This window comes from Ambystoma mexicanum, chromosome 4q (genome assembly GCF_040938575.1).
Source record: "Ambystoma mexicanum isolate Mex_15411 chromosome 4q, UKY_AmexF1_1, whole genome shotgun sequence".
Lineage (NCBI taxonomy): Eukaryota > Metazoa > Chordata > Amphibia > Caudata > Ambystomatidae > Ambystoma > Ambystoma mexicanum.
In genome coordinates, this window is record NC_090928.1 from 713,498,786 (window position 1) to 713,513,808 (window position 15,023).

The 15,023-nt window shown below is 43.3% G+C and overlaps 1 protein-coding gene across 11 annotated transcripts in view; it reads left to right on the forward strand.

The window, feature by feature from the left end:
• PLCB1 (phospholipase C beta 1) overlaps nt 1-15,023 on the forward strand; it is a 3,004,223-nt gene that overhangs the window by 1,785,363 nt on the left and 1,203,837 nt on the right. For all 11 annotated transcript variants that reach the window (XM_069608284.1, XM_069608285.1, XM_069608286.1 and 8 more), the window contains one exon: nt 10,044-10,210. In XM_069608284.1, coding sequence (XP_069464385.1) covers nt 10,044-10,210 — 167 coding nt within the window. The remainder of the gene's footprint in view (nt 1-10,043; nt 10,211-15,023) is intronic.

Below are 15,023 nucleotides of genomic sequence, written 5' to 3' on the forward strand. Positions count from 1 at the left end.
TATGCCCCGGTACAAGTACAGGGGCAGGGTACAATTTTGGCACTGGTGGACACTGGATCCCAAGCTACCCTTCTGTCCAAAAGGGCCTTTGAGGAACTAAATGCCGGAAGGGGGGAGAATTACCGTATTCCTCTCACCTCTCTTCCTGGACAACTGCAGAACTTTGACGGGAAGGAAATTCCTGTCGAGGGGACTGCGGATTTTGACATCAAAATTGGGCGACATAAGGTGAAACACCCGGTCATAGTAGTGACTCCAGAGGGCACCCCTTGTTTACTAGGGAATGACCTCCTGAGAAGGTTGTCACCCCTAATAGATTGTGTAAACAAGGTCCTCTGGACCCAGACTAGCCGACCAATAAAATTAAAACAGAGTGTCAACCATGTTAGTTTAAACGGCACATGCCACATGGGTGAACAAAAATCTGACCAAGTAGAATTTCACTTCCAGAACAACCAAATTCCAGACGTGACAGTAATAGCAGTAGGACAACAGACTGGTGATGGGGGGTCCTCTCTATTTCTGAAAATCAACCTTCCTTCCAGTTTAAGGTGGTATTCCACACTGGAAGGAAACACCCTGAAATTCTTTACTAATCCACAATCAGAAAATCCCATTCCTATAGTCCAGAAAGATGTGAAATCAGCTCAGAGCCTGGCTGATATTCAGCAAATTGGAGAGCAGTTGTTCATCCCTGTCGAGTTAAATGATGGGAAGGACTCGCTCGAGTTTGTGTGAACAACGGTAAGAGCTTCATCAGCGAAGCCATGTTCCGCCAACTCCCAAAAGATCCAGCCATTCCCACATTCAAACTGATAGACAAATAGGAAATGGACCTGGAAGCACCTAATTCCAAACATCTCCTGCCAAGCAGGTGTATGCTCAAAATCTCCATTCGCAACAAGAGCATAGTCCATAATTGTTGGGTCGTGCGAGACGTCACTGCCGCCTTTTACTTAGGCAGTGACATTCTCAATCGCTTTGCCATTAGTTTGGACCTAATAAACTTCAAAGCTTGGTCCCGATTAGCGGATAATCCCATGGGCTTTGATGATCCAGAAAAAGCATTTACGTCAGCTCAATTGCTACCTTATGCAGTTGAAATTCAGATCAAAGAGGAAGTCACCATCCCAGAAAGGACCGACAATTCTCCCTGGAAGTGAAAGTTAAAATAGGACAACATTTGAAAAACCCTGATGCTTACATACATCTAAACGCTTCTCTCCAACAGCAAGGGTTGGGGGTAAACCCAACTCTATTAGTCAACATAGAACATGACACCATTCTAATAGAGGTGGATAACAGCGACTTAAGAGTATTACTCTAGCCGCAGGCACCATTAGTGGAATGGCGGTTGATGACCGACATTTTTCCATTTAGGAAATGAACTGTTAGGACCAATCCCCAAGGACTGTTTTGACAGTGACAGTGATGACAATACAACACCAGACAGGATTTTTACCCAGCATAGGGGGAACCTCCTGGTGTACACTTCCTGCCCCTATGGTAAGGAAGATGTGACTTGTGACTTCTGGAGGGATGAGGTGATTTTCCAGGTCCATGAGGGTTGCCTTTCCCACCTGAGGCCTCCAGTCCAAATCAGCACTCTGACCAGGGACTTCTCCACCCAGCTGGAGGAGGCCGCTGAGATAGCCAAGCCAGAAGTCTTTCCAGGCTTCAGGCAGATGCTGGAAGAGAGAGTCAACCTAGCTGATGCCTGTGTGACTCTGGAACAAAAGCAAAAGTTGAAACAAGTTTTCTTGGATTTCCAAGATCTCTTTGCGGTAGACTCATATGACTGTGGCCGCACCGACATCCACACAACAACAATTCCCACGGACCCTGGAATGACTCCAGTGTTTGTGAAGCAATATCGTTTGCCTCTCGCCTCTATGGAGTCCCTTACTGAAATAATTAAGAACCTTGAGTCCCGGGGAATAATACGTCCAGTACACAGCACCTTCAATAATCCGGTGCTGGGAATATTGAAGCCAAACGGCCAGTGGAGACTCTGCGCCGACCTTTGGGAGCTCAACAAACGGGTCCATACTTCCCGATGGCCTCTGCCCTACATTGACCAAGGGCTGGCCCAGATTCAGGGGTCACAGGTATTCACAGCAATAGACCTGACCAATGGATACTGGACCGTGCCTGTCAGTAGGGAGGACCAATACAAACTGGCTTTTACCTTTGGGGGCCAGCAGTACACATGGACCCGGACTCCCTTCGGATACCTCAACTCCGGCAATTAATTCAACATTTTCCTACATAAGGCCATGCCCGACCTGGGTGCGAGGGGTAACCAGGCTTATGTAGATGATGTCGTCATCAAAAGTTCATCTGTGGAGGAACACATAGCGGAGATCCGTTATGTTCTGAAACAGTTGAGGGCCGCTGGAGCAAAACTTTCCTTTCAGAAAGCACAGTGGTGTAGAACCCGTGTTAATTTCTTGGGGCATGAGATTACTCCTCAGGGTCTCTGTCCCCAAGAAAAGAAAGTGGAAGCACTCCAGAAACTGTAAGACCCCACAACTCTGCGGGAACTAAGGAACCTCCTTGGACTGACTAATTACAGCAGAAAGTTCATTGAAGGCTACGCAGAGATCACTAGATCCCTGATTCATCTCTTGAAGGGGGGGTCAAGTGGGAATGAGGTCCAGAACAATCCGAGGCGGTAAGACAACTCAAAAGAAGCCTCTCACAAGCGCCTTGCCTAGCTTACCCTGTCAGAAACAAGGAGTTCTTCCTGGAGACGGGGTTCTCTAATACGTGCTTGACGGCAGTATTATACCAAAAGCATGACAAGGTCAATAAAGTAATCTCCTATGCGAGCAAAACTTCATCCTCTGTGGAGGAAAAATTCAACGATTGTGAGAAGGCACTCCTGGCAACTGTGTGGGCATTGAAGAATTACCGCCCGTTTATCCAGGGGGAACACATCATAGTGGAGACTCCACACCAGCCTCTGCAATATCTCCAAAGTGACAGAATCCGGGCCGGAAATGTGAGTAATTCCCGAATTACTTCCTGGATTCTGTCAATGCAAGGCTTACCTGTGAAGGTCAGATATGGCCAAAACAAGAAGAGTCCCCTCGTGCAAGGTCTGGCTGACTTGCATGATTGTGCCGGAGAAAGCTGTCTCGAGGACGAAAGTCTAAAAATCAAGGACAACATGGAGGCATACCTTAATTCCCCACACAAAGTCTTTGAAGAAGACAAGTGTGTGGGAATGCCCACTGTCTATGTGGATGGATGCTCTTACCATGTTGACAACGACGGGGAGAAAGAACTGGTGGCTGGCGTAGGGAATGCATGGGTGAAGGAGTTCCCAGAACCCTCCGCTGGATACAGAATTGGTCCCCGAAGTAGTCAGGTGGCAGAATTGATGGCTGTGCATCAGGCCATCCTCACTGCTGTCCAGCATCAACTCCACGAACTGGTCATAATCACAGATTCGGATTATGTACGGAACGGGTTCGTGGAGCACCTGGTCAACTGGAAAACCAGAGGCATGTTATGCGCTAATAACAAACCCCTGAAACATGGGAAGTTAATCCAAAACATTGATGATCTGGTCACCTCGAATGGGATGACCATCTACTGGAAGAAGATCAAGGGTCATTCCAAAGTAGAGGGACCAGACAAAACTGGAAATGACTTAGCTGATCAGCTGGCCAAAACTGGGGCCATCCAAGGGGATCTAATCGAAATAGAGTCCCTGTTGGGGGAAATCCAGGTCACCGCTATCACTAGGTCCCAGACAAGTGCTCACAATGATCTTTCAACTGCACAATGGAGTAAGGAGACCCCTGATGCTGATTTAATTACAGCTCAGAAGGGGGATCCAATTATTGGTAAGTTTTACCAACACCTTGAGGACCCTGAGAACTTTCCCCTGACGGATACCGATTACATTGGGAAAGAGGACCTAAGAGTGTTGATGAAATGTCCAAAAAATTTCCGAATCCAAGACGGTTTGTTGGTAAGGAAATCCCAAGCTGGCCATGATCAGTGGATGGTTCCTACCTCATTCCGAAGCCTGATGTTAAGTCACGCCCATGATGCGGCCACCGCCGGTCATAGGGGGTTTCACACAACACTGGAAATCTTAAGAGAGGTTGCATACTGGCCACACATGGGGCAGGACCTCGACCAATACTTGAAGGTGTGTCTTGTGTGTGCACAATTTCAGCCATCATCCCTCAGACACCATGCACCTCTCCAAAAGAGGGGGATGACACTGCCATGGTCAGATTTGCAAATCGACTTTGTAGGCCCTGTGATTCGCTTGTCTAGAGGAAACAAGTACATGTTGACCGTTACATGCTTGTTTACCAAGTGGGTGGAATGTCTCCCAGCCCCAAACTGCAAGGCAGAAACAGCAGCTGCCCTGATGATTAACCACATTTTTTCCCGTTTTGGTCTACCTCAAAGGATTGAGTCAGACAGGGGTAGCCACTTCACCAGTGAAGTAATGACAAAGATGTGGGCGATACTGGGGGTCAAAAGAAAGCTACATATTGCTTACCGGCCAGCTTCTTCTGCTGCAGTGGAGAGATATAACCGAACCATTGTGAGCATCTTAAAAAAGTTTGTGGCAGATTCTGGGCCAAGTTGGGATATCCGATTACCTCTGGTCCTAATGGCCATCAGATCTACCCCTTCATCTGCAACCAAAATGTCGCCATTTGAGTTGATGACTGGACGCAAGATGGTGCTTCCCCAGCATTTACTCTACAGGACCCAAGAGCAGACACTGATAAATGCCTCCACAACTCATGAGTATGTGGAGAATTTAAGGAAACACCTTCAGCATGCTTTTGCCTATGCTCAGCGGAATCTAGAAAGATCAGCCGAGAGCATGAAGGCCCACTATGATTTAAAAACTACCCGAAAGGAATATAAGGTGGGTGATCGGGTCGATCTATACAATTTCCAAAGAAACCAGGCCAAACAGAGAAAATGTTTCCCTACATGGAAGGGACCGTTTGAAATTATAGACAAGATCTCCCCTCTGGCCTACAAGATCCGCATCCCCAAAGGCGGTTTGGCAGAGGGGGAAGACAAGTGGGTACATATAAATCAGCTAAAGTGTTGCCATCCCAGGCACACTCTGCAGCAACTGGAGGAGTCCTCTGCAATACCAGAGGGGACCGCTCCAGATTAATTCAGTTCCAACCCTAAAATATCCCACATATAGTATCTAAAATATTATACTCTTGTAAGCCACTGTCTTTGAATGATAACTTGTATCTCAAAAGTAAAATGTTAGGTATGTTAAAGTATAAAATGTATATGTCTGCCACACCATTAATAGTGGTGGAAAAATGTCTACGAATAGGTATTGCTGCTTTTCCTTTGTCGTCCTAGGAGAAAGAAAACCTGGAGACTGACCAAGGAGGACGACCGGGGACCGGGAGCCGAGACCCGAGGGGCCCAGGGTACCGCCCAATCCTCCCATCAGGACCACCTACAGGATTGGAAGAAGATAATGGGGACATACCAGTGCAAGGGCTCAAAACCTCCTTTGCACCCGACTTCCCCTCGACTTGAATCAAAGCGCAGTCGGGCGGGGGGATTTGTCATGGGTTTTGACCCAAGTTGAATCAATAGACTGGGTAGTTGTGGGGATGAGCTGTCGCCGCCCATTATTCTATCCCAGAACAAACTAAATCAATAGACTGGGTGGATGTGGGGATGAGCTATCGCCGCCCACATTCACGCCAGAATAGGAGAACTGCGCTGTTGGCACGAGACCACTCCAAAGATACAACCTTCCTGTGGGGAATTCATTTTCTTAATCCCAAAAATGGTTGCATTACCAGTACTCACCACTATCAGAAAGCCGGCGTTTTAAAACCACCAGACTTTTGTGTAAAACTGAACAAATGAAACAAAACCAGACCAAGGAAAGACTTGCTATGAGGTGGATACAATGTAAAACTATATTCTGAAATGACGTGAAGGAAGTAATTATTTAATGTATATGTAAAAATTGTCAGTTTGATTTGAATGTAGAAAACTGGGAACAAAAAGTGACATTTAGCTGAAACCTGGCTTAATGAAACTGAATTCTGCCTGACAACTACCCCCGACAGGAGTTGATACTGGATCAACAGCTGTGTTCCCAGGCCTGGCTGCCAGGCCTGGCTGCATCCTGAGGTCACATGGCCTTGTTGATTAGATTAGGGGTGGAGCAGCTGGGGACTACAGGGAGTTGAACAAAGGCCTGTCCTGGACTCAGGCAAATGTTATATTGGGGGGCCGTAAAGTGGCTTGCTCTTAGGGGAAACTGGGAGGGGCAGTGCCTCTGCTAGCAGCTGAGCTTGGGGGAAGTGGATAAAACAGTTATTTCACCCTGTGATGTGGGAAGCCACACCCCTTTTTGACCAGGGCATAATTTTAAAAAGATAGATAACTCAAAGTGAGGGCTTGTCAGAATTATATAAGTAATATCATTATTTTTGTGATTTTTCTGTGAACATTTTGAGATGCGTTAGGACCCTGTGGTGTAATCTGGGGGGTTGCTAGCGGAAAATAGGGTCTCACTCCAAATGTCTGCATATTAAAAATCTGACACTTCATCAATTAATGTCCATACTCCTTGCGCACATGTGTGTAAATTTGGGTAAATGTCCGATATTGCAAAACCAGTTAAAAAGCACAAAATGTTGTCATTTTTGAATGCAAGCCCCCAGGAAGATCAGAGGCGGACAAGCATGGACCATAAGGCATATATAATGTGCACATGTAATTTCAACAAATTGTATATCTGGGAAGGATGTATTTGAATCAAATATAGATTTGTGGGCAAACTGACCAGTGGAGGATCCTCTGACCCATAAAACATACAGCATCACTCTGAGTCACATTTCCTTCCCCCAATCATGGGAGAGGGGAGAATTGGGCCAATGACAAGTAGAGAGGGGCTGGCTTAGCTAGGCCCAGGCACACACCAATTTTCAAAACACATAAAAAGAGACTGCTGGGACAGGTAGAGACTTTCAAATCCAGTTGCTGCGGAGCATTTTGCCGGACCACACAACATCCAGAAGATACCAGTTCCAGACTGACTCCAGCTACATACTCCAGAACCTAGAACTTATACTTTAGAACCTAAATCAGAGGCCTAAAACCACAAGCTGAGTTCTCTGCAGCAGGCCTCAAATCATTGCAAGCTACTCACAGCCGGGCGAGCTGCTTGAATCCCTTGCCAAGAACTTTTGCCAGGACCAGTGCAGAGATCCAGGAGCCGTGCAGAGACCGCTCTATCCGGACAGACCAGACCAGAGATCCAGAGTGACCCAGACCGCTGTGACAGAACCAGAGAGCTGACCCAGATCACTGTGAAGTGCCGAGACCAGAACCAGAGTCCAGTCCAAAACCTGACCAGATCTATGTCGAGGCCTATTTCAAATTTATATTGTGAGTACCTAGCAGAACTGTGCAGAACCAATCTCTTAGTTAAAATAATCTAATCCAAACTATTTTAACCTAAGTAGAACAGCCTCCTAGAAATCGTGTCATCTGTCATTTGTAAAGCTGCACAACTGTCACCTGTCAATTCTGAAGCTGCAAGCTGTCACCTGTCATTTTGAGTTTACTTTAAATCCGAAAAACGACCTTTATTTAATCGTCCGTATCTCTGGAACCGTTTGGGATAGGAACGAAATTTAACTTTCCTCTGAAAGCTTGAATCTCAGCTTTCCAACGAACCTAGAACCGACTTGCTACTCCTTATACTTTTGCCGTAATCACGATTCACGCACTCGCAAATTTTACCGCGATTTGCGATTTGGTTAAAACTCCAGCCACATGTAACCATCAGCAGTCATTTCTTTCCTTGCTAAAAATTTGTTTGCCTCTTAATCACCATCTCCGAATCATTGCTAAAGTGAGCCTGAACTCATCCCAAGTATCTCTCACTCACCCTGAACCTCCTAATGGGAATTAAAAGCATTTCAGCATATTTCTCACTTCATTGCCACCACATTCAAAGCACTTGGGCCTGTGTTTTAAAACTCATACCGGTTTTCTCTAAGCTTGCTGGGGTGGGAATTGAATTTCGTATTGTCTTTGATTGCATTCCTGAGATCTGTGTGCTCCTCTTTCCATCTCCTTCCATTTCTTACATTGCATAGGGGAGGGGGTGAATTGCCAGAGAAAAAGTGATTATATTATCTTTTGCTAAAATCATCTCAAGTATTTCTGTACTGCATTTTATTCCTCATTGCTTTTCCCTTGAAATCATAAAAGTATTTTTGCTACTTGATCCATCCTATACTAACTCCTCATTGATTATAAAGAAGTGTGCTAGTGTCAGATTACCCATTGTTGATTAACATTATATTTATAAGGGCGATATCGATTATTAATTTATTATAAAAGCGTGGTATCTATATTTTGTCTTATTTCTCAAATAAACCTTTTAAACTTGCAAAACAGAACTACTTCTTGGCTCAGAGGGGTCAGGGGGATTCTAAGAGAGGGGTGTTATATAGGGGTAGTCATCCAGAACTCATGAACTGGACATAAAGATATATCAAGAAGGGTTTCCATTCAGTATCCCAGACTAGGCATTGACTTAACTGTAGTGTTGAATTGAATCTTCTTACAGGGTGAAATTGAGGAAGGTCTTACAAGATCTTAATATCCCACGGCAGTTTTTAAGAGGATTCCAGGGTCTATGCAAGACCAACACTCCTAGAGTTAGATTGAACCTAGCAGGAGATTTGACGGCACCAATTTCTATTGAGGAAGGGTTGAGACAAGGATGTGCCCTTGCGCCAATTCTACACTGCCTGTTTATTAACAAAATCATAACCAGACTTATAGATCTTCAAGCTGACCTCCCCAAACTAGGCGTGAATAAAATCCTATATTTACTATTTGTGGATGATGCCATATTGCTTTCAACAACCCCTGTTGGCCTTTGCCTACAGTTGAAAGCATTTTATAACACATGTAAATGGTGTGGACTCCTTATTAATTATGAAAAAAAGAAATCCATGTTCTTTCATAAGCTGGGACAGAGGGGGCAGACCAGTTTGAGGATTACGATCGAAGGCCAGAGCAGGTGGGCTCTTTTATGAATTTAGGTATCAAGTTTTCTGGTAATGGCAGATGGATAAGTCAGGTGGACTGGGCTTTGCAGACACAGGAGAGACAAAGGAGCAACTCTGCCCTCTATCCCCTGTGTTTGTTGCATAGGGAAAGTCCAATGTACGTCCTCTTTTTAAGCCCCTTTTATGGGGAGCTCAGGACCCGCTTTCTTAAGCCTTTGTTGAGATTGCTTGTAGTTGGAAATTCTGGGGATGCTCTGCCCTTTGTAAAACTAGAACAAATCTAGCTATCATTTTTGCAGTTTCCTCCTACATTGATAGAGTTTGGGAGGTTAGACACAAGGCTCTAACTCTGCTCAGGAACTTTACAGAGGTTCACTCCCCTGAAAACTAAATTTTGGCATAATGGCATAGCATAGACATTATCATACTGTGCACTTGCATTATCCCGGTTTAACAAGATCTAGTCTATTTGTAGATATTCTTAACGTATTGTAAAGTTAGTTTTTTTATGCACGTTGATGACTTGAACAATCTTAAGCATTATCAGTTGTTTTTTGTATACTTTTGGAAATGACGTGATGCGATTGACTGTGTGGATGAATTGTTGAATATTTTATGCCTGGCATGCACTCAGCGTTTTAATTGTTGTTTTAAATATAATATTTTCTGTAATACCTCAGTCTGTGGTACCATGTTGGCTTGTATATTGCACTGTTTTTTATATGTGTTATTATTACACTTTTATGGCTGCGGCCAAAATAAAGATGCAAAGTTGGAAGTTGAAATAATTATTGCTTATAAATGCTGGTTCAACAGAGTTTCTCTCTTCATTCCGAAAATCGGCACACTTTAAAGCATTTTACAATTGTATTTCCGATTCTTGCTATTTAGCTTCTCCATCTTCTGTTTTATGTGTATGTGCTATAAATGGATGTCAATTTTGTTTTGCATGTTCTGATTCATTTTCTCTCCCTACAGTGGTGCCAAAACTACACCATACCTCACAGTTGACCAGATGATGGAATTCATTAATTGTAAACAACGAGACCCACGGTTAAACGAAATCCTTTATCCATTTTTAAAACAGGAGCAAGTTCAACAGCTAATAGAAAAATATGAGCCCAACAATACTCTCGCCAAAAAAGGTTGGTAGATTTAATATTATTTGATTTTCAACACCAGCAAAAATTATCCATGTACAGCGTTCTGTGCAATTTTAATGTTATGTCCATCAACTGGGATAAGGTACATTATGTATCTTTAAAATACTCCAAACTATATAGTGCGTTGTAAATATGAAACTTTACGTGAATATATCATGCATATGAATATGATTGTTGATGTTTTACACTTTTTCACATGGGCTAAGATGCTCATTCATGGTTACCAAAACTGAGCTTCAGATTTTAATATGCTTAAACTTGATGATCCTGGGTGCATGAGAATGAACAGACCATGCTTCGACATTACCGGTGATATAGGGGTCCAGAACGCAGCCTGGGTAAGATCTCTGAAAAAAGACAACCTTGCTCTTTGCAACTACCATCTAGGACTCTACTAGTATATCACTGGAATAGGAATGAGGATGTCATTTGCTTCTCCCTCCACTAACTCCAGAAAGTGTAACTTTCAAGATATATGCATACTAGCCGGTCAGATAGCACAGCGAGTAGAGGGCTCACTTTGCCACCCATGCAGGTTCGAACCCTGGCAGGGCCAAACTCATCCTTTCGTGGTCGATAAATGAGCACCACACACCGTGGGTAATAATAAGCAGCGCGCAGATTCCTAAGGGTTTGTAATGCTATATAAAATGCAAAATTATTATTATAACTAGTTCGGACATGACGAATTTTTGAAACTGTTTGCGGTATTCGAATAATAAGGTTTGACTGAATGTTATTTTTTTGTAAAGCCTTATAATGTTTAGGACCACTAATAATAACATATATTTTGAACATTTGTAGAAACACATAACCTATTAAAAATATAAACCAGATAGTACCTTTTTAATTATAAACAGTTAAATATATATATATATATATATATATATATTACATTGATTTATACAATGTAAAGGCTTCTAACAAATCATAGGGCATATGCTATGATATCTTTATGGTTTCTATGCATTTTAATATGTTTGCAAATTTAAAGAAATGTGACTTGAGCTTGATGTCACTATGTTTGTACAAATGCTGTATACACATTTAAAAACATGAACTAAAAACGTGTAAACATTAGTTTCAAAATATATTTTTTAATGACCCAGCATATTTGAACAGTTGTTATAAATGTAATGAGATTTTATAACATTGGATTTCATTATTTTTCATAGATAACGTATAGTTTTCAAAATACTTGGAACGTTTTTAAAAACCAATAAAATAAATGATGTTGAATATATGTTTTAATGTTAATCATCTTGGGACTTTGTATTGGCATTGTGAATTGTATCACTCTTGTTAATTATAATTAAAATTGAAAAAAATTGCATCCAATCTCTTGACATTAATTTAGGTTTAAGAAATGTATGGAGATGCAAAGTGATGCAAGGGCTTTGATAATAGCCCACACAACCCAGCAAACTTTCAAAACGTTTCCCCCAAAAAGTGTGAGGGTCCTGTAGTACACTGTTTGGGAAGTTTGATGACCCCTATGCTTACTTCCAATATTTCTCCCCTTTTTTAATTGAGTCAGGCCTACTTACTGTTGCTGGTCTCTTGACATTATCACTCTTTAAGAAAGCCCAGTAGTGATATTTTCAACCTTGCAATGTCTGCAGAGGGCTTGGAACCAGATGCTAGCATGACATTTGGGCTGGTGAAAACATTTATTTAAATGTTTTTAAATTGGTAGGGCAAAAACTGCTAATGCTTATAACACTTGCGCTGTTGCAAGAATTAGCAGGATGGTACCGGTCTCTTTTCACTAGTGCTGTATTTAAAATGTTGCTGGTAGCCAGTGCTTAACTGGAATGATGCATGCTAAGTTATGTTAAACTACTGGGAATTGCACTACCTTTTCTGCCACTTGCAACGTGACCAGAAAACGACTGGGGTGAGCGACAAGGTTAGTGGGAGACGAGAGGCAGAGCAAGATCGCCTCACTGTTGTGTTGATAAGCTCTCTTCCGAAGTACCCAGGGACTGTGTGTTTTCTTTCCCAACATCGCCTCCGTTCATGGCATAGAGACCTCTGTGTCCAGAAGGGAGACTCGTCTGTCAATGTATTACCCAGGGCAGTGGTACGTAAGTTCTGTTGCTTGAAATCTGTGGGTGCATAACAAAAGTGCTCTCCGTGCTTGGCATAGATGATGCGAGTATGGTGTGTCAGAGTGTGTCGGAGAGTTCATGAGGATGAGTGTTATTGAGGAGAGGTCAGAGGTGATTAAAATCATCCCTCCAGCCTTTCAGGGGGTTAACATGAATACATGTTTCACGTGAATACACGGGATAATGAATGCACTTGCCGAGTAACCAGCAAACATGCTGCAGATGTTGGAGTGACTGTTATTGCTTTTGTGAAACATTTGTGGCAAGACTTTGCCTAAGGCCAGATTGGTTATTCTAGAGATGATTATATGTGAAACCCTCAAACTGGATGTCAATGTATCACATGTGAGTTGGTAACACTTGACAACTTATTGTTGCACACCCCTTCCAACTTGCATTTCCACCAGGATCACTAGTGTAGGCCTTCATGGGCAAAGCCACGTCCATGCCCAGTGGAGGAACCCTGTGCACTGCACTGACTGGGCGTGTGGCATGAGGTTTACCATGGAAATGCAGTAGTTGTGATTGTTTGGAATCCTATGGGAGGCATATCGTCTTGCCATGCGCAGTGTGTGGCTGGCATTATTATGGTGTGCTTGGCCTCTATGTGTTGCCCGTTTGTGGGCTGTAGTCAGTTGTTTGTAATATTAGATCTAATGTGTTTGTGTTATTTTCGGGGCTGGTGACACAATTGGCTTGCTACCTAGCAGTGTTGAAAAGGCAAGTTGTGTATGCATTTCTAAGACCGTCAAGTGAACCTCCATCGTGTGGATTTCTCAAGGGATGGTGTTCCAGAGAAGTGAGCGATTTATTCATGAAAACATATTTGTAAAGCTTTTTACTATACATTACTTTAATTGATAATGGTGGTTTTCATTGTAGAATTCCTCAGTTATGTGGGCTTTTTGAGCCCTAATTCTGGAATTAAATATCGTGCAGTTACATTTTGCATTCTGTTTACAGAAAACCAATGGGACAAACGCCATGTGGACATGTGTCCAGCCTTCATCTCACAAGTTGGAATTCTGACAGTGCCCATGTAGCCCTTCATCATTCTGTGTTTGATAAATTGAGAACCATTAAATGGGGTGTAATAAAAGGTATTAATTGCAACATATAGAAGTGTGTGGGTTGTGGCATTAATTGCTGAGCCTGATACAAATAGTGTATTCTTCTGTTCCTATTGAACAATCTATTAATTAAGGTCCCTTTAATGAAACTGCTCAGCGCTATGAGTGCATGCTCTCTAAGAAGCCCCTTGTGCAATATTGTGAATTATATCTGATTCTGGTGCAGACTCGCACATGGGGTTGACTTTATGAACTGTGATGCATTCAGAGTGCATGATTCTGTTCATTTGAGCAGTGTGTTCTCCATTAGAGAGTAATGTTGCCACATGTATCTGAAACCCTCCTTTTGTGATTGCTCTCCTGAGGGCCTCCATATGTTCAGTCAATCTCCTGTAAAAGCATGAGCTGGGGTTCACCAGTGCAAATAAAGGCATTGCAGATGCAAACACAATTTTCTGGATAACACGTTGTTTCCGCCTGCAAGGTGCCCAAACCTGCACGAGTAGGCAATCCCACACTTTTTAAAATGTTTGTAAACCAAAATGAAGCTTGTAATTCTGTCTCAGAAAGTGAGCTCTGCTAACCAGGCCTCACTTTCTCATTACTCCATGCTGAGCGAATAAAGTGTGCATTTGTTCTTTTGACTGGACCCTGTCTACTGGCTCACCAACCTGCGTTCATGTAGTCCTACAACATGGCAGCCAAAGAGTAACGTGCAAATACCTGGTAGAGTCTAAAAACATTCCACCCTTGGGCCACCCTTAACAGTGGGCTCTCCTAGACCAAATTGTATATAGGTTTACATTCCAAAGCATGGTGGCTGATCCAGTTTTAAAATATCAATATAAAGCTAGATCCTGTTTGCTGTAGTGGCCTCTAAAGAGCTACAATTATAATTGCCAAAAACCCAACTAATTCCATTGTATTGTGGACCTCCTGTCTAGTGATTGATTTAACTTGTGTATCACTGTCTAGGACCAGGGCTTGCCCAAAATAGACAGGCCATGCCCTAAAAGCTCCCTTTATTCTCTGCTGAGAAGGCTTGTCACCTTCCCAAGAGGACAGGATACACCTCCAGGGAATAGGGTGGGGACCAGTGCTTCACTGGACAGTCATGACAAACCAGTGGCAAAGTCCTCCCATGGTGGTACTTACTGGAGTCTCTTTGATGGTCTGGAGGGTTGCGCAGAGCAATGCTAGCGGTTAACATTTATTCTAAACCTTCCAGCCATCAGCTCTTTGTTTTTGCTTTGTCACCCCTAGTGGGACGGGTATGCCCAGATGTGGGTGCTGTGCCTGCTGTGCCTAGAGACCCAAGCTACTCCTCACTGATGAGGCCCAACAAGGCTGAAACATGTTTGGGGATGCTTGTGGTCTTGTGCAGAAGGGATGTGACCTAGCAGTTCGTGCTGGACTGCCCCTTTTGGGGTGGGACCAAGCAAGATTTGCATATGGTCTTTCCCCTTCTGTAATGGCTTGGCAGGCAAAGAATGATGGTCTGGAGGGTTGCCCAGAGCAATGCCAGCAGTTAAGATTCATTCTAAACTTTCCAGCTATCACCTCTTTGTTTTTGTCTCTTTGAGGTAAGGCAGACAGGGGAGGGTAGGAGAGGGG